Below are 19,858 nucleotides of genomic sequence, written 5' to 3' on the forward strand. Positions count from 1 at the left end.
GATCCGCCTGCCTCTGCCTCCCAACTGCTGGGATTAAAGGCCTGCACCACCACCGCCCCGCTTCAGGTGCATCTTCTAACAACAACAACAAAAAAAGAGTCCGTTCAAACAATCACTTCCTGGGACAGTAAGGCAGTGGTCTGGAGACCTCTGGTGGCTAAAGGCTGCAAACTGTGACTTGTCCAAAGCTCTGCCCAACCAGCCTGATCTGAAGGCTGTCCTCTAGAATTCAGTCTCAAGCTGGGCTCCCCAGAACCCCTCCCGACTAGTCAGCCTTTCCCGGAAGAGCTCTTCTGTCATGCTTCATTTTTCTGGAAGAGAGTATACGGCACACCAGGGAGGGCGAGGAATGGCTGAGGGGTGCCCAAACTACATTCCACTAGCTACAGGTGAGTCAGGGCTGGGGCAGCCCCTTTTTCCTCTGGTATCCCCGGTGTGCACGCCACTCAATTGTGGGACTGTAGGTGGGGAAAACCACTAGGGATGCCTGGTTTCCACAGCTTGCAACCCCCATGATGTTTAAGTTATTTCTGGGAAAGGAAATACCCAAAACCTCATATGGAAATGGCTGCTGGGAAGCAGAATGTGGCACACGGAGAGGAAGAAACGGGCAGGGTGGTTGATCTTTTGACAGGGTCCACGAACGCCACACAGGACTTTCCCTGTGAGTCCCAAGCCACCTCCTCAGCCCTTTCATTCTTTCGAATCTGGTATGACCGGACCCAGAATTATATATACTGAATCCTAGCATTCCAGTTACCAAAACAAAGTGCCCAGACTGTATCTGTGGGAAGAGGACAAGAGGCCCTAAGGATGGGCTCCTAGAGGTTAACCCTCCCCCTAGTTGGGAAATAAACATGAGATCACTCCCCAGTGGCCCAACCCAGCGGTGGGGCAAGTCTTGGGCAAACCACCGCCTTGCTGAGGCCTCAGAGTACTGACCCTGTCCTCAGGAATCAGTCACATTTCCAGCAAGATGCACATGTAACTGGCTCTCTTCAGGTCTGTTAACTGAGGAAAGCCTCAAGTCCAGTGTCCCAGTAGCTTCTCCAAGCTCAAGGCCCTGGGCTGTCCCAAAAAAACTGGCCTGAGACAGCCTCTGCCTCCTCCCTTTAAGAGCTGCCTAAGGTCTGGAGAGATGGCTTAGTGGTTAAGACCATTACTCAATGGTTCTTCCAGAAGCCTGTAATTCAATCTCCAGAACCCACAGTGTGGTTCACATACAGACAAAACACTTATACACATAAATCAATTTTTAAAAAATAATTTATCTTATGAGAACTGGTGTGAGGGTGTCAGATCTGCTGGAACTTGAGTTACAGATAGCTGGAAGCAGGGAATTGAACCTGGGTCCTCTGGAAGAGCAGCCAGTGCTTTTAACTACTGAGTCCATAAATCAATTTTTTTTAACTAAAACAGCTGACAATTTTGTTTTCATTTTTCACAATATGAGTGAGAGCAACACTTTTTTTATTATCCCACTTCTCCGCTCTAAAACTGTTCTCTGTTCAGAGGCGGGAAGCCTTCCTTGTCATGCAGCTAGAAAACACTCAAGTTCAGCACCGTGTTGAAACAAAACACGAAGTACCAAACTGATATAGAGCCTTTCTGCTCTTATCTGTCTGGCCGAGTGGGCACCATCATGGGGCGAGCAGGCATCATGGGCGTGTGGCCAGCCATGGGTGGCATCATCCCAGGAGGAGGGGGGCCCATCATTGGCATCATGGGAGGGCCTCCCCTGTGGGGTGCAGGCATCATGCCAGGGTGAGGAGGACCCGGGAGACTGGGGGAGGTGGGATCATGTCCCTGGCGGGAGAAGGAGCAGAGAATGGGCTGGCGGGATACTTCCTTGTGGAAATGCAGCCTTTGTTTAGTCAGCCAGGCTCTGGGCCTGCTCTCCCATCCATTTCTGTAGTAATCATTCACACTTTGTGTGTTTCCCACCACTGCAGTGCGCCTCTCACGGATAGAGAACCACAGGTAAGATACTATCACAGTGTGTCTCTCACTGCAGTGTGTCTCTCACGGATAGATACTACCACAGTGTGTCTCTCACTGCAGTGTGTCTCTCACAGATAGAGAACCATAGGTAAGATACTATCACAGTGTGTCTCTCACTGCAGTGCGTCTCTCACGGATAGATACTACCACAGTGTGTCTCTCACTGCAGTGTGTCTCTCACAGATAGATACTACCACAGTGTGTCTCTCACTGCAGTGCGCCTCTCACGGATAGAGAACCACAGGTAAGATACTATCACAGTGTGTCTCTCACTGCAGTGTGCCTCTCACGGATAGAGAACCACAGGTAAGATACTACCACAGTGTGTCTCTCACTGCAGTGTGCCTCTCACGGATAGAGAACCACAGGTAAGATACTACCACAGTGTGTCTCTCACTGCAGTGTGCCTCTCACGGATAGAGAACCACAGGTAAGATACTATCACAGTGTGTCTCTCACTGCAGTGTGTCTCTCACAGATAGATACTACCACAGTGTGTCTCTCACTGCAGTGTGTCTCTCACGGATAGATACTATCACAGTGTGTCTCTCACTGCAGTGCGCCTCTCACGGATAGAGAACCACAGGTAAGATACTATCACAGTGTGTCTCTCACTGCAGTGTGTCTCTCACGGATAGATACTACCACAGTGTGTCTCTCACTGCAGTGCGCCTCTCATGGATAGAGAACCACAGGTAAGATACTACCACAGTGTGTCTCTCACTGCAGTGTGCCTCTCACGGATAGAGAACCACAGGTAAGATACTATCACAGTGTGTCTCTCACTGCAGTGTGTCTCTCACAGATAGATACTACCACAGTGTGTCTCTCACTGCAGTGTGTCTCTCACGGATAGATACTATCACAGTGTGTCTCTCACTGCAGTGCGCCTCTCACGGATAGAGAACCACAGGTAAGATACTACCACAGTGTGTCTCTCACTGCAGTGTGCCTCTCACGGATAGAGAACCACAGGTAAGATACTACCACAGTGTGTCTCTCACTGCAGTGTGCCTCTCACGGATAGAGAACCACAGGTAAGATACTATCACAGTGTGTCTCTCACTGCAGTGTGTCTCTCACGGATAGATACTACCACAGTGTGTCTCTCACTGCAGTGCGCCTCTCATGGATAGAGAACCACAGGTAAGATACTACCACAGTGTATCTCTCACTGCAGTGTGCCTCTCACGGATAGATACTACCACAGTGTGTCTCTCACTGCAGTGCGTCTCTCACGGATAGAGAACCATAGGTAAGATACTATCACATTAAAACTACCTGGTTCCGCTGGGAAATCCACATAAGTCAATTTTAAAACATTAAAAAAAAAAAAAACCAACCCAGCCAGGAAGTAGTGGCGCACGCCTTTAATCCCAGCACTCAGGAGGCAGAGGCAGTAGGATCTCTGTGAGTTTGAGGCTAGCCTGGTCTACAGTGTGAGTTCCAGGATAGGCTCCAAGACTACACAGAGAAACCCTGTTTCCAAAAACCATAAGTAAGTAAGTAAATAAATAAATAAACAAACAAACAGACAAGATAAAATCCTAGCCAGGCAGTGGTGGCACACACCTTTAATCACAGCACTTAGAAGAGACAGGCAGGAGGATCTCTCTGAGTTTTGAGGCTAGCCTGGTCTACAGAGCTAGTTACAGGACAGTCTTAAAAAACAAAAACAAAACAAAAAGATTCTATCTGGGACCATCGAGATGGCTCAGGAGATGAGGGTACCCACTGCCACACTTGGCCGCCATTTGATCCCCAGAGCCCAGGGGGTGGTAGAAACCAACTCTCAAAAGCTGTCCTTGCTTCAAAGCCTGGTATCCCCCACTTGACAGCTTCTTGAACTCACGCCTGACCTTGGCTCCTCCATGAAAACAGAATCACCAACCAGATAGTACTAGAGCAGATCCAGCATCTGTGGAGTGCTCCCCGAGTGCTGAGTGCTCCGAGCAGGATCCAGCACAGAGCTCACCTGCTCTTTTCTACTCAGATGTCACATGCTGAGCAGAAGGAAAACGTGACACGACTGGGATTTCACTCAAGAATGCATCTTTATTGAAGAATCTGTAAGAAAAAAGGATGGGCCCTCCATAAAAAGAGGAGATGTTGCCTCCAAACAGCAGGGAGGAATGAGACCTGGGTGGCTTCCCAGAAGCCAGTGCTTCCGGCATGACTGGCTTCCGTGGCCTGGCAAGACTACAGTGTGTCACTACAGCCAACAGTTCTTACCCACCCCTCCCCTCCACAACCCAAACTTCCCACAGCCATTTGCCAATAGTTGCATGAAGGTTCATGGGGAGGTGTGTCAGGTTGTCTCTTAAAGGGGTCAAAGTGGCTTGTGTTCTGGAAAATTCACAGGAATGTAAAATGTTAACTCTTTTAGTCCAACCAGGGCAAGTACCTCCTGCCCCTCTGAGGGGAAATGGAGCAGAGACTCCCCCTCTGAAGTGCACACTCGTAGGGAAGCAGAGTAGCCGTCTGCTCTTTATTAGCATGAAGAATGGAAATAAAGTTAGAAGAATATATAACATCGGCTGAAAAGTCACTGAGTCCCGGGGCAGAGGCAGCAGGACCTTTCTCACCCCGGCAGGCGCTGCTCCCGGCTGCTCCAAGCTCTAGAGCTGCTTATTCTTCCCCAGCCGGGAGATTGTCTTCAATCCGCCTGAGGAACCTCATTCTGATCTCTGTCACACCATCTCCCTTCAGAGTGTCCTGGACAAACTTGGCCTCCACAGCCATCTGGACCTGAGGAACAGAAAGGGTGCACGTCTAACCACAGCCCTGGGGAACCCCTGAGGGTGAGGCTAGATCAGAAATGTCCATGGACTGGAGTGTGGGAGTATAAATGACTAAAATTCACTATATAAACTACATATATGTATGAAACTTCCAAAAAAATTTTTTTGAGACAGGGTTTCTCTGTGTAGCCTTGGCTGGAATTCCTTCTATAGACCAAGCTATCCTCAAACTCAGAGACCCTCCTGCCTCTGCCTTCCAAATGCTAAGATTAAAGGTGTATGTCACCACTGCCTGGCTCATTTCCACAGGGATGGGGTTGCCAGCCCCAGTGTTCTAACATCGAAGACAGTGGCCTCAAACTGGGTGTGGTGTCATTTACCTATAGTCCCAGCACTTGAGGAAGGGGCTAGAGGCAAATTCAAAGATATCCTGGTCTACATATTGAGCAAGCTGAGTCCTAAGCTAAGCTAATTGGGGCTAGACTGAGGCTGTCGAAGAAGGAGGAGGGGAAGAAAGAGGAAGAGAAGGAGGAGAAGAAGGAAGAAGAGAGAGAGAGAGAGAGAGAGAGAGAGAGAGAGAGAGAGAGAGAGAGAGAGAGAGAGAGAGAGAGAGAGAGAGAGAGAGAGAGCTGCCTTGGCCCCTGTATGAGCAGCACTATCTCCTTGGACAGCAAGGGGCTGGGGAAAGTCAAAGCCTTTTCTCTCCCATTGAGACAGCATGAACCAAACACCACCAAGCTGGGAGAGGGCTGCACTCACCATCTCCAAGGCTCCCCGCAGCACCCCACACAGGAGGTTGGAGTAAATGAGGGATGAGTGGCTATCGGGAAGCTCCACGAAGTCCACCAATGGGTTATTTTCCAAGATGAGGGAGAATTCATCGCCAGCTGGGCTCCAATTTGTGATGCTTGGAGTGATGCCTAAGTACATCTTGAATGCCACCTGTCAGGGAACGCACAACAGCATTCTGGGGAAGAGTGACAGAACTGTACACCTGGGAAGGTGTTAGCACAGTCACTAGGACAAAACTGTGGCCTCCAAATCTTTAGAGATCTGGGGAAAGAGAAGTGCCCACACGGGACTTCATCTGTCTCCTTCAGGTATCACACAATACTCTAACTCACTATCTGCCCCACGCCTCACCGGAAGGGCAGCTGCCTTCAACGGAAGCCTGAATGAGGACTTAGGCATGAGTCACATCTGGCCCAACATGCGAACTCTCAAGCTTCCTCCACACTCTGCTACACCTCTGTTGTGCTGTTGTTTGTTTGTCTGGCTTTTTGAGACAGGGTTTCTCAGTAGTTATGGAGTCAGTCCTGGAACTCACTCTGCAGTCTAGGCGTGCGCCACCACTGCCTGGATGCGCTATACTTTCAAAATGGAGGAATTTGGGCTTTAATTTCAGTGAGGGACATAGACCTGCTGGCTCTATGTGTTTGTAGGTAGGACCTTGCTATGTAGCCATAGCTGATCTACATACATTCGGTATGTAGGCCAGATGGGCCACAAACTTGCTTCGACTCTGCTGTGTCTGCCTCCCAAGTGCTGGGATCACGGGCATACACCACTACACTCAGCTACAGCAAGGCTGAAATGCACAAGGAAGACCCAGCCTCTTTCATAATCTGTATTTCCAAACCACCAGGAAGGCCTCCTTGATCCAAACAGCTGCCTAATCCGCCTTGGGAGATAGGGACAGTGAGGGTGGTAAGCAGTGCCTCTCAATGGCAAGCTTCGGTGGGGCCAGGTGGCCCAGGTAAATGACCTTAGCAATGACATCCGCAGTCTCCCGAAAGTCATGACATCTTCCAACATTTGAGCGTGCCAAAAAGTCTTCAATTAGCCGGACTCCAATGTTATAACCCCTTGGAAGGAAATCAGAGAACAGATCATTAAGGGGTCAAAATGTCTTTTATACAGACAAAATGTCTTGTACCTAAACATGAGACTGTTGTCAGCTAAGGGGGAGGATGGGGATAACACCAAACACCCTCACAAACGAGCTCAGTGGAAACGGTACCCAAACGCTGGCCTCCCAGGACAGCACGCACGGGGTGTGCTGGGCGCCCGCTGCGCTCTTGTGGGGGAGGCACCCACTCACATTCTGTCCAGCTGCTTGTTGACATCTTCGTCACTCTCATAGTCCTTGCACAGCTGGGTGACAAGAGCGCCATACGTCAGGGTGAACAGCTCAGAACTCTGAAAGACATTCACAAGGCCATCAGGACCCAGCACCACAAACCAAGGTTTAATGAGGGCCTGGATCAGCCTGGCTACAGCCACCAGGGTTCCAAGAGAAGGCCACCTGGATGCCCATGTCTGGAGGCCATCTCCCCGTGGAGTGGCCAGCAGGGCAGGTCTGCAACCACACCTACTACAAATTGCCTACAGAAGGTACATCTTCTAACCCCAAAGGCGGCCTCTGCCAACCCAGGCTACCATGGCGTGGGTCACCTGAACCTGGAGTGGGAGGAACAGCCACTCACTGGATTCTGTGAAAGATGGAGCCAAGGCAGACACTTTCACAGCAGCCTGTGTGTTGGCAGGTGTAGCCAATGGCTTCCTCACACCTTAGAGCAATTGTTCTCAACCGTCAGAAAAAAACAGATATTTACATTCCAATTCCTAACAGCAGCAAAATTACAGTTATGAAGTAGCAATGAAAACAATTTTAATGGTTGGGGGTCACCACAACATGATGAACTGTACTAAAGGGTCGCAGCATTAGGAAGGTGAGAACCACTGCCTTAGAGTGTTCTGACATGGGGCTAAGCTGTGCTCCCGAGGCTTGGGTCTTCTGCTGCTCATGGGAAGAGCTAGCAACTGAGGGACAGACTGGGCTGGCAGAGAAGGAAGTCCTAGAGAGACCATTACCCTAAAGACAACCTCTCCTCAAAGTCACCTACATGGGGGGAAAGTTAACGATCCTTTTGACACATTGCTAAAATATTTCTAAAAAGTGCGTAAATCTAAAAAGAATACAATATTAGAGTGGGGGATAGATCCTCAGTTAAGGGGTCTTATTGCTTTCCCAGAGCACCCAGGTTTGATTCCTAGGGCCCACATCTGGCGGCTCACAACTGCCTATAACTCCATTTCCAAGGGGTCCAACAACCTCTGGCCTCAGCAGGCACCTGCACGCACATGGCGCAAACAGACTCATGCAGGCACACACACACACACACAAGATAATAATAAGTGATCTTTAAAAATAAAATAGTATCCCAGCGGTGGTGACGCATGCCTTTAATCCCAGCACTTGGGAGGCAGAGGCAGGCAGAGCTCTGTGAGTTCAAGGCCAGCCTGGTCTACAGAGCTAGTTCCAGTACAGCCTCTAAAGCCGCAGAGAAACCCTGTCTCAAAACAAAAAAACAAGCTGGGCGGTGGTGGCGCATGCCTGTAATCCCAGCACTCAGGAGGCAGAGGCAGGCGGATCTCTGTGAGTTCAAGACCAGCCACAGAGAAACCCTGTCTCAAAAAAAACAAAAACAAACAAACAAATAAATAAATAAAATAGTAGCCAGGTGGTTTTTGTGCATACCTTTAATGAGTTCGAGGCCAGCCTGGTCTACAGAGTGAAATCCAGGACAGTCAGAGCTGTTACACAGATAAACCCTCTTAAAAAAACAAGTCAAAGCAAGGCAATGGTGGTGCTCACCTTTAATCCTACAACTCCTGACTCTGGGGATCCAAGACCTCGGGCCTTCTTGGGCACCTACACTCAAATGCACATACCCACCAAGGTGGGACACACATACACATAACTAAAAAGAAAGCAAGAAAGAATCCTGCCAGGAATGGGTAGCTTAGTTCAATCCATAGAATACTTGTCTAGTAAGTACTGAGTTGATCCACAGCAACACAAGCGCACACATTAAAAACAGAAAAACGGGGCCAGCAAGATGGCCCAGAGTGTAAACGCCTTTGTCAACGAGCCTGATGACCTGAGTTTGATATCTTAGCTCCCCATGCTGCAAAGAGAGAACAAACCCTACAAATTGTCCTCTGACCCTTGCAACAGACACCATGGCACATGTGTGTGCATGTACATACATAAATAGATAAATGCAAAAAACATTTAGAAAAATCAAAGCCACATATGATTTCAATGTGAGTTCTACCTAGCTCAGCCTTCAGTTCATTCTGAACTGGTGCTGCACCCAGTGATATATTACATGCCCATGGGTTTTGGTTCCCAGTGCCACACACACACAGACACAAACCCACATGCACACACCCATGTGTGCACGCGCACATACACACACACACAGAGTAGTGCAAATACTAAGACTCCAGAATAAAAACACCAGGACTGCTGGCAATAAAAAAGGCACTATTGGCCGGGCATTGGTGGCGCACGCCTTTAATCCCAGCACTTGGGAGGCAGAGGCAAGCGGATCTCTGTGAGTTCGAGGCCAGCCTGGTCTACAGAGCTAGTTCCAGGACAGCCTCCAAAAAAAACAATACAGAGAAACCCTGTCTCGAAAAACCAAAAAAAAAAAAAAAAAAAAAGGCACTATTGGAGTTACAATGAAAAATGTGCTTGTGTCCATGGTGCCCAGGATGAAACCCAGGGCACTGGGCATGCCAAGGCAAACCCTCTACCACTGAGGTACATGCCCATCCCTGAGAAACATATTAACAGCACATTGAGTCCAGTAAAGCAGAAAGCACAGTAATCAATCTGGAAGAGACACCAAGACCAGAACGAGGGATGATGAGCTCAAGGTTAAACAGCTAAGTATTGGAAAAGGAATCTGGGGAGGACAAAACCCAAATGTGTCCCAGGCAGTGTTCACCATATCCACTCTATCCCATGATTGCAATATTAAAAAGCCCCCTCAATCAAAACACATCTTAGATGCACTAGACTCAAAGAAAATCAATTTTGGGAGCAGGAGGTTCTCTGAACTCAACTAAAACAGTCAGATGAGGGCACCTCCAGGAGACCATTTGCCAAATATGGCAATTGAAAGGAAGCTATTAAGGAGGAATGATTTCTTAGTAAAGTCAAGGGTTTGGCACTAGAATGGCCTGAGTATGAATGGATGGAGGCAATCCAGCAGTTACCAGTCCGGAGAGTTGGCACGAATGCATTCAATCAGGAGAGCTTTCCTTCCATTATTAATAAGCCCTTGGATGAAGTCCAAGAGCCTCCGCCCACCACAATTGCCAAATTATATGCAAATCACAACGCTGTGGAGCTAGCTCCCTACACATGCAGCTCCCCAGTTCACCAGCAAGAAAAGGCAGGGTCCTGGACAATTGTGCTCACTGCCACAACACAGCTGTGCCTGGGATCTGGGAATGGGGTTCCTGACTCAGGTTCTCCACATCTATTAATATGCAAGTCTATCTCCAGCTTCAGTCATGAACCTTGCCTATTTAGAACAACAAGTAACATGAATGTATAACTTTAAGGTCTTCATGCATCTAGAACAGAAGTGGTATAGAGCTGGAGAGATGGTTCAGTTAAGAGCACTGGCTGGAGATCCTGGAGTACAATCAAAGTGAGGGAGGAACGATAATATGAACAAAGGAGTCAAGACCACGATGGGGAAACCCACAGAATCAGCTGACCCAAGCTAGTGAGAGATCACTGACCCCAGTCTGACAAATGGGGACCCTGTATAAGACTGAACTAGACTCCCTTAGTATAGGTGACAATGGTGCGGCTGGGACAATATATGATGCCACTGGCAGTGGATCTAAGATCTAACATAATGCACAAAGTGACTTAGTGGAGCCCATTCTATATGGAGAGATACCTTGCTCAGCCTAGACACAGTGGTGTGGGGGTGTTCTTGCCTCAGTGAGATGATGGGACAGACTTAGTAAACTTCCTAGGGAAGGCCTTACCCTCTCAGAGGAGCAGATGGGAGGGGGTATAGGGGGAGCAGGAGGAGAGGAGGGAGGAGGAACTAGGATTGGAATGTAAAAAGTAAATTAATAAATATTTTTAAAAAGTAAGCTGGGCCGGGCGTTGGTGGCGCACGCCTTTAATCCCAACACTCGGGAGGCAGAGGCAGGCGGATCTCTGTGAGTTCGAGGCCAGACTGGTCTACAGAGAGAGTTCCAGGACAGCCTCTAAAGCCACAGAGGAACTCTGTCTCGAAAAACCAAAAAAAAAAAAAAAAAAAGTAAGCTGGTGGTGGTGGTGGTGGTGGTGGTGGTGGTGGTAGTAGTGGTGCACGCCTTTAATCCCAGACTCAGGAGGCAGAGGCAGGTGGATCTCTGCGAGTTCAAGACCAGCCTGTTCTACAAGAGCTAGTTCCAGGACAGGCTCCAAAGCTACACGGAGGAAACTCTGCCTCAAAAAAGCAAAAACAAAACAAAACAAAACAAAACAAAAAAACAGCACTGACTGTTCTTCAAGAGGTCCTGGGTTCAATTCCCACATGAAGGCTTGGAGGTTCACAACTGTCTATAACTCCAGTCCTAGAGGATCCACGGTCACATACATGGTATGCAGACATACATGCTGGCAAAACACATACATAAAATAGAAGTGGGACTATGATATGGTTAAAAACAAAGGAACAACAGAGAAGGGTCACTAAGGTGGTATTTGTGGGAAGACCTGACTGTACACAACGACTAAAAACCCACTAAGATGGCCAGTTGACAATGTCACTTGTGTACTGTCAAGACAGGGTTTTTCTGTGTAACAGCTCTGACTGCTCTGGAACTTGCTCTGTAGACCAGGCTGGCCTCGAACTCATGAAGATCCACTTGCCTCTGCCTCCCGAGTGCTGGGATTAAAGTCATGTATCACCATCACCCAGCTCAGATGGACTATTTCTGTTAGCAGAGACTGAAAAAAAGTAGACATCAGATTACTTGGGTCTCTGAAGGTTTATGTGAAATGCAGCAATTATGTGCTCAAACAGTGAAGAGATGGGCATATCATTACTAGGTACTGGGGCTGGAGAGATGGCTTAGAGATTAAGAGCACTGGCTGCTCCTCCAGAGGTTCTGAGTTCAATTCCCAGCAACCACATGGTAGCTCACAACCATCCATAATGAGATCTGGTGCCCTCTTCTGGTTACAAGCATACATGCAGGCAAAATACCGTATACATAATAAATAAATAAATCTTAAAAAAAAAATACTAGGTACTTTGGCTCGGTAACAGAGGCACCTGATGCAAGCTGTCATCTGACCTCCATACAAATACTGCGGCACGTCCCCATGCACTGGCTAATTTTATAACTGGCTAGAGCCATCTGAAAGGAGGGAACTCAATTGAGAAAATGTCTCCATAAGATCTGACTGTAGGGCATTTTCTTGATAAGGGTTGAGAGCAGAGGGCCCAGCCCATTATAGATAATGCCATCCCTGGGCTGCTGTTCCTGTGTTCTATAAGAAAGCAGACAGAGCAAGCTATGATGAGCAAGCAAGTAAGCAGCACCCTCCATGGCCTCTGCATTAGCTCCTGCCTCCAGGTTCCTGCCCAGCTGGAGTTCCTGCCCTCACTGTTTTTGATAATAAACAGTGAGTGAAATAAACCCTTTTCTCCACAAGTTGCTTTTGATTACGATGTTTCATCGCAGCAATAGTAATCCCTAACTAAGACATCCCCCAATAAATAAGTAAACTTTTGTAAGAAAAAAAAAGGAAGATCTAGGTATGGTGGCACATACCTGCAACCTCAGCTCTGGGAAAATTGAGACAGGAGAAACAGGAGTTGGAAGCAAGTCTGGGATACATAGGAAAACCTTGTCTCAAATGCACACACAAGTGGTGCCTTTAATCCCAGCACTGGAGAGGCAGGCAGAGCTCTGTGGGTTCCAAGCCAGCCTGGTGTACAGAGTGAGTTCATGGTCAGCCAGAGCTATGTAGAGAGGCCCTGGCTCAAAGAAATAAAGCAGAAACAAACAACATCAATACTGATTTCAGGAGAAAAGAAGACATGAAGACTAAGGAATAAATATCTGTCCCTAACTACCAAAAAAACACCTTCAATTTAACACTGTCTCATCTAATCTGAGTATCACTGTCCCCATTTCATAGCTAAGGAAACTAATGTCCCACTGAGAATGCCAAGGAACACATATGCATTTTCTTCGACATCGTTTTCTAACACAGCATTCTCTTCAACTATTATTACTTCTTCCAGGAATTTCGTGTGTGTGTGTGTGTGTGTGTGTGTGTGTGTGTGTGTGTGTGTGTGTGTGTGTGTGTAATGCTTAGCTATATCCTCAATCCCCTGAAAGCAATTCTTAACTTGTAATCCATAGAGTATATTAAGAGGTCTATGATCTCAGTGAGTTTGAGGCCAGCCTGGTCTACAGAGCGAGTTCCAGGACAGCCTCCAAACAAAACAATACAGAGAAACCCTGTCTTGAAAAACCAAAAAAAAAAAAAAAAAGAGGCCCACGAATCCCTGGAAAATGTAAACAAATGTATGCTATGCATATGATGTAAGTTTTTTGCATTTTGTGTTTGCAGTGCTAGGATCAAACCCAGCTTCAGTCACTGAGTATGTGTTTGTGTGTTTAATATTTGTGTAGAGATGATGCATTGCCATCATCGGTTTCTCAAAAGTGGTCTGAGAGAGAAGGGGTTAAAGAACTGGCCTGTAACAGCAGAGCTTCCATGCATTTGTGGTGTCTGTTCCTGGTATAAGATGCGAAGGTTGAGGTGACCTAACCATCCTGTCTACAGTGGAACACCAACACAGGTCCACCTTAGACTGTCCAGCTGGTTTCTGAAGACTGACCTCAACAGTATCCTGCATACGCATGGTGACACTAAGCTACATCCCCACCCTGATGCTCTACCGCTGTGACCCTCGCTCTCCCAAGCCCTCCGTATGTCTGTGTTAAAAAAGATTTCATCTTTTTATGCACTGAAGATGACCCTGAATTCCTGATCCTTTTGCCTCTACCATCCCAGTGCTGGGATTACTGGCATTTGTGACTAAGTCCAGTTCATGTAACGCTGGGAATTAAACCCAGGGCCCTGTACACGTTAGGCAGACACTTGAGCTACAAACTCACCCCAAGATGCTCAATTTTAAATTCCAAAACAAAGTCATAGCAGGGGCAGCATTGCAAAATATACTAAAGAAGCCAGTGGTGGCGCACGCCTTTAATCCCAACATTCGGGAGGCAGAGGCAGGCAGATCTCTGAGTTTGAGGCCAGGCTGTTCTACAGAGTGAGTTCTAGGACAGCCAAGGCTACACAGAGAAACCCTGTCTTGAAGGAAAAAAAAATAAAGAAAAGAAACACCTGCCAGGAAAGCCTCCTATCTTGGAGAAAACTGGTGTCTACCTTACTCTCCAGACCCAGACCAGCCTTAGGGGGGTTATATTCTGTCCCACTACTCCCAGGATGGGAAAGGAACCACAGCGACCCTCCCTTATCCTCTCAACAATAGAGGCTCACCCAGTGCTCAGGCTGGCTCACCCCTTACTGTGTTAGATGGAAAGTCCCCTTCTGACAAGACTGCCATCTAAGCTATTCTCACAACACCCAGAGCACAGCGAGAGACTGTGTACTCAGTCTGAAATATTCTCTCTGGAGGTGGAGAGGCATGGGTTCAAATCCTAACTAACTCTTCCTAGGTGTAAAATTGGGTATCACAATACCTTCCCGGGCTGTAAAAGGCCATAACATTACTCACCTACTAGGGTTTCCTCGTAATGACATAATGTAAGTAATGCCCTAGTGCCAAACACACAGTAAGAGATCAGTAAGTGGTTGTTACTGTTATTGATTACCGTCGCTGTTGTTGGTCTAGTACAGAGCCGCACTCGACCTCGAGACCCCGGCGGAGCGAGCCGGGGCGGAAACTCAGGGGTCCTCCAACCTGCCCCAGCGCTGGACGCTTAGGAACGGACCTATCTCGGGACATCCCCATCCCGCAGCTCACAGCCGGACCCTCTGACAATCTCCTGGAGAGCCAGCGGCAGGCCCTTTCCCAGGAAGCTTCAATTCCGCCCGGGCCGCCGGGTCACCCGCTCAGAGTTACCATTTTCTTGCTCTCGGTGCCACGGTTCGCCTGCCTCGACATGGTGCCCACCGAGCAACGCCGCCTCGCCTCCCCTGGTGACGCCGATTCAACCCAGCCGCGGCCCCTCAGCCTCTGGGACTGACCGGCCCCACCTCACCACGCCTGCGCAATCTGGCGCGGAGCACCATGGGACTTGTGGTTCGGCCGACCAAAATCAGACTACAGCACCCGACAGTCCCACCGGAAGTCCCGCCCATTGCTCAGCGAGCGATGCTGCTCCCGGAGTGCCGGCCTGGCTGCGCCATTCTGACCACTAGGTGGCATCCGCACCTTGTGATAGTCCCATACTGTCCACAGAGTGTCCTTATTTCCCTCCCCCACGATTGGCTCTGAGAGGCTCTGCAAATTCCTCACCCCGGATTGGTCTTGGAAAGTCCCTGTTTTGAACTGGCTTCTTCTGTTGCTGCAGTTCAGCTCCAGAAGCTCCCAGGACGTCCTGGAAAACTTGCAATGGCTCCCACAGATCTAAGTTCATTATAAAATGTTTAGAGTGGGGCCTGGAGAGGTGGCTCAGAGGTTAAGAGCACTGGTTGTTTTCCCAGAGGACCTGAGTTCAATTCCCAACGCCCACATTCCACATGGAAGCTCACAATTGTCTGTAATTCCAGTTCTAGAGGACCTGACATCTTCATAGAGATACTCATGCAGGCAAAACACCAAGGCACATAAAAATAAACTTAAAAAAAATGTAGAGTGCTTGTCCAGGGAATAGTCATTTATCTCTGTGAGTTCGAGGCCAGCCAGGGTAGTTACACAGGATTTCCCTGTCTGGAATAAAACAAACAAGCAAACAGGAAAAAAAAGTTTGAATGACTACATATTCTGTGTCAGGCTAGTTAATGGCTTTCTCTTCAAAACGCCATCTGTTCCCAAACCCCAAACACAGCTAGCCCTGCGTCCTACCACCTGTGGCCTAAGGATTCAGTCTTTAACTAAACTCCAAGTCACTCGTCACTTTCTCACCCTCCCCTCTCTAAAACAGCCACACTGCCTAGTTCCCAGAAAACAAAGACGCCAGCTGTGGTGCCGGTCAGTGCCGAGTTCTAATCCCAGGCTTGCCATCTGAGGCCAGGTGCTGTAGTTCGAGTTGCTACAAAGATTGATTAGACAGGAGCACAGAAACTAGGCCCAGGAAAAGCACGGAGTAACTGGGATTCCCTTCTAGCTATGCTATCAAAACACAGCCTAGCAAATCAAAACACAGCCCAGCAAACGTTGAGGGATGTGCTAAATGACCAAACCCTCCTCCCCCATCACGCAGGCACAGCGCTGTAGACACTGACCCAGCCCTTTGGGTTTGGCTTCGGCCATCTCTCCTTCGTGGTCAACCCTGAGGGCACTGTGATGGGGATTAAGGCCTGCTCCCTTCAGCCTGCTTGCCTGACTCCACAGCAGCCATATACTGTGGTGGCCCCCCCAACCCGGCCTTCACCATGACAACTGATCTGCTAGATACTGAGCTAGCCAGGCTGGGAGAAGGATGGAGGGGCCTAGGGTTCTTCCAGTCTCTCCCTGGGGGTATAGGGCCCATCATTATTATACCCTTCTCGCTGTGGCACAGACATTCTGGGGCCTCCCTAGAGGCAGAGATCCCTGACTCTCCATCATGAGTCCTGACCTCAGGGCTGAAAACGTGAGGATCTGGGACACGAGGGTCTGTGAAGGGGGCGGAGAGCAGGGGTCTGCAGCCTTGGGATACCAGCGCAACTAGACAAGACCCTTCTACAATCCCAGGAGAGAGGACAGCTGAGGTGAAGATTGCAGTTGGCCAGCCTGTCTGTCGGTCTGGGCTCCTCCCAGCAGGCTGCCTTGGCTGCCCACAGAAACCTGAGTCACAGTCAGGGCCAGCCGCCTGACCCCACCCAGCCTGCTGACAGGCAGGGCGGTTCTGGACCGACGGGAGGCGGAGCCTCTCCCTGCCTTCAGATTATTCAACACTTTGCCTGTGATTCCCGCACTTGGCCCTGCTTTCTCTTTGCGACTCTTGGGACTCATCTCCTTGGAGTCATCAGTTTTGAATTAAGGGTGGGGGTGGGGCCTGTGTATTGATCTATCGGGTCTCATCCCTGCTCACAGCAAAACCTAAAAACTCCTTGGGGAGGGGGTTTGGCTGGCTCAGGAGTCAAGTGCATGCTTTGTATGGGCAAGGTCCTGGGTTTCACCTCCAGAACAAACCAAACAAAACAAACTCCCTACACAGCAGGTCCCAAGTTCTCAGGACTGTTTCCATTATTTTTGAACTCCAACCCTTTCCCACCACCTCTAGGGAGTAGGACATTTAGGAAACCAGATATCCCTTCCCACCCTCAACTCCTGTTCCCTAGAAAAGGCAGCAAGAACATAAGAAACTCAAGGTCATCCTTAGCTACACGGTGTGTCCAAGGCCAGCCTGGGCTACAAGAGACACTGTCTCCAGAAAAAAAAAAAAAAAAAAAAAAAAAAGAGAAGAGAGGAGAAGAGAAAGCTCCAGGGTGGATTTCTCCATTTCTCATCCCTAGTAGGAACTCTGAGCAAAGACTTCCTCCACCTCCACGGCACCCAAGAGCTTGACCTCTGTAGACTGAATTTTAGTTCCTCCAGTCTCCAAACCTCTGTCCTTCCTCCTACTCAAGGGCTGGAGGGAGAGAGGCAGCTGGTCACCACTACCCTGAAGGACATTTCCCAGCCCCAGTCTCAAGCAGTGGGCCCTGGAGGCTAAGGACTGTAAGGGCAGTGACAGCCCCTCCTCGTCTTTGTGCCGTGAGGTGGGGGTGGAGTGGGAATGAGAATCTGGTAGCTGTTCTTTCCGCTGCCCCCCAAAGGCTCCGCCCACTTCCTATTTTGTGGGGGTGGAGGCAACGACCCAGGCCTCTGTCCTGAGACGTCTGAGTCAAATTTCCCAGCCATTTTCTTCAGTGCTGGGTGGGTTCGTCCTGGGCTCTGCCCTGTCAAACCTGGGAGGTTGGGGGCGCCTTTGCTCCAGCCTCCCTCGAAGGACGGACGATCTACAAGGGGACAGGGGATATTGTCCTGATCTCCAATCAGACTTGCCCCAGTCCAGCCTCGTGGAGATACTAATGACTCACTGACTCTTGCCTATTTCCGTGGAGAGGGAGGAGACTGCCCTGGGCAGCAGAGACGACAAAGTCCCTGCCCCTCGCTGAATGGGCAGGATATCCTCTTGGGGTTTCAGCCCCAGACGTTACACAAACCCCTGCTTGCACCTTCTCTGGGAAGACCTGTGGAACCCCAAGACCTCTTACCCCAAACACAAAGATATCAGCCTTTGTTTGTGAGACTTTATTTGACAGTCCTCATTGTCCCAAACTAACTTTGTAGACCAGGCTGGCCTCGAACTCACAGACATCCACCCGCCTCTGCTTCACCAGTGCTGGGATTAAAGGTGTGCGTCACCATGCCCAGCAAGTCTTTACTTGACAAATAAGAAAACAAATCATTGTTAATCTTCAAATGCTGGGCTTGGGAACCCTGGTCAGGTAGGGAAAAAAGAGAAATGTTTGCTCCACCTGTCTACCCCAACTGCATTTTGGGCAGTGGCACTGCTCTGGCTCAGCAAGGGATCCTCCTCCCAGGCTCCCTATGGGCCCATCTGCTGTGCCAGAACCCTCTGGCTCTGACTGGACAGGAAACTTGCCCCTCCCATTGTTTAACTCCCAGATACCCTGCTGGTTTGAAGTACCGAAGATTGTGAAGGAGCAAGGGCTCCTCAACTTTGGTACCCTGAGCATTCTTTTTTTTTTTTTTTTTTTTTTGGTTTTTCGAGACAGGGTTTCTCTGTGGCTTTGGAGGTTGTCCTGGAACTCCCTCTGTAGACCAGCCGGGCCTCGAACTCACAGAGATCCGCCTCTGCCTCCCGAGTGCTGGGACTAAAGGCGTGTGCCACCAACGCCCGGCTGGTACCCTGAGCATTCTATGTGTGCTAATGTTTGTGGTGAGGACAGACCGTGTGTTGTAGGATTTTTAAGCCGTATTCTTGTATCCCATTCACTGGATGCCTGTAGCACCCTCAGTTATAACAACCAAACTGTCATTAAACGTTGACAAATGCCCTCTAGAGTGTGTGTGTGCAAAGCTGCCTTTGGTGGAGGACCACTGATGTAGTCTAACACCAGACCCCGGAGGAGCCCGGTGCAGAGAACTCCTCAAAGTCAATCCTGGATAGTTAGGTGCAACTACAGATTTCCAGTTCTCATACCTGAGGAGCCTGGTGCAGAGAACTCCCCAAAGTCAATCCTAGATAGTTAGGTGCAACTGCGGATTTCCAGGTCTCATACCTAGCCCAGCTCAGAATCTCTTGATCTTAAACACCTCCCCAGGATCTGTATCTGCAAGTCAGTGACATTCAGGTCCTCCCCTCTGTTTAAGTCCAGTGCCCCCTCCTTTACTCTGGAACTGTTGCACTCCAGGACTCTTTTTTTTCCCCTTCGAGACAGGATTTCTCTGTGGCTTTACTAGCTCTTGTATACCAGGCTGGTCTCGAACTCACGGAGATCTGCCTGCCCCTGCCTTCCGAGTGCTGGGATTAAAGGAGTGTGCCAGCACTGCCTGGCTACACTCTGGGACTCTTACTACGCCCTTGGATTGCTCTTTTATCTGTGTAATAACCTCAGGCTAAGAGGTAGAAGAGCCACCCTAGGGGTCGGCCCCTTGCTGGGTTCTGCTCCTGAATTATTCAGTATAAACTCTGCAGGGCTCAGTTCAGGCCTGTATCCAGCTCTGGACGATGCAGACCTTTAGCCCTCTGACCTCACAAAGGACAGTCATGGATTCCATCATTCATTTGGTCATCTCATATCTCAGATGACATGACTAACAGCAAATGTGGAGGTCTTCCTCTCTTTTACATTTGAATTCCCCTCATCATCATTACCTTCATATTTACTCACTCAGCACTCCCTAGGTGCCAGGCTCTATGTGAAGTGTTTCATTTGCTTTGTCTTATTTAATTTTACAATGACCCCCAAAACAACTCATGGCACTATTTTTTAAGATTATTTATTTATTTTTGGTAAAGCAAATCTCATGCACGCCAAGCTGCCCCCTACCCAGGGCTTGTTCTTTGTTATAATGCTTTTTTGTTGTTGTTTTGTTTTTCAG

The 19,858-nt window shown here is 49.0% G+C and overlaps 1 protein-coding gene and 1 long non-coding RNA gene across 5 annotated transcripts; one reads left to right on the plus strand and one right to left on the minus strand.

Moving 5' to 3' along the window:
- Nucleotides 1-198: 198 nt before the first annotated feature.
- On the plus strand, nucleotides 199-4,230 carry LOC121143934. Of its 3 annotated transcripts, none has more exons than XR_005881249.1 (3): nucleotides 199-389; nucleotides 1,953-3,256; nucleotides 3,995-4,230. It is a non-coding gene; the product is annotated as an uncharacterized LOC121143934 (long non-coding RNA). The 3 variants fall into 3 exon arrangements; XR_005881248.1 differs by lacking the exon at nucleotides 199-389 and having other exon boundaries at nucleotides 1,386-2,245; nucleotides 2,280-3,256; XR_005881247.1 differs by lacking the exon at nucleotides 199-389 and having other exon boundaries at nucleotides 1,386-3,256.
- On the minus strand, nucleotides 4,037-14,877 carry Trappc3 (trafficking protein particle complex subunit 3). 2 transcript variants are annotated; one of them, XM_013123875.3, is made up of 6 exons: nucleotides 14,720-14,877; nucleotides 6,844-6,941; nucleotides 6,508-6,607; nucleotides 5,502-5,684; nucleotides 4,587-4,749; nucleotides 4,037-4,068 (listed from the first exon to the last, which is right to left on the minus strand). In XM_013123875.3, the coding sequence occupies exons 1-5, from the start codon at nucleotides 14,759-14,761 to the stop codon at nucleotides 4,630-4,632; spliced, it is 543 nt and encodes a 180-aa protein (XP_012979329.1). In that variant the 5' UTR covers nucleotides 14,762-14,877; the 3' UTR covers nucleotides 4,037-4,068; nucleotides 4,587-4,629. The 2 variants fall into 2 exon arrangements, with proteins under 2 accessions (XP_012979329.1, XP_005084434.1); XM_005084377.4 differs by having other exon boundaries at nucleotides 4,037-4,749.
- Nucleotides 14,878-19,858: the final 4,981 nt, after the last annotated feature.

The sequence above is a fragment of the Mesocricetus auratus genome, unplaced genomic scaffold, assembly GCF_017639785.1.
Source record: "Mesocricetus auratus isolate SY011 unplaced genomic scaffold, BCM_Maur_2.0 Super-Scaffold_100014, whole genome shotgun sequence".
Taxonomy (NCBI): Eukaryota; Metazoa; Chordata; class Mammalia; order Rodentia; family Cricetidae; genus Mesocricetus; species Mesocricetus auratus.

Coding starts and splice junctions, on each gene's coding strand:
- Trappc3 (XM_013123875.3), bottom strand. CDS start 14,761: ATGTCGAGGCAGGCGAACCGTGGCACCGAGAGCAAGAAAATG. Junction 6,942..14,719: donor GCACCGAGAGCAAGAAAATG/GTAACTCTGAGC, acceptor AATGTCTTTCAG/AGTTCTGAGCTGTTCACCCT. Junction 6,608..6,843: donor AACAAGCAGCTGGACAGAAT/GTGAGTGGGTGC, acceptor TTTCCTTCCAAG/GGGTTATAACATTGGAGTCC.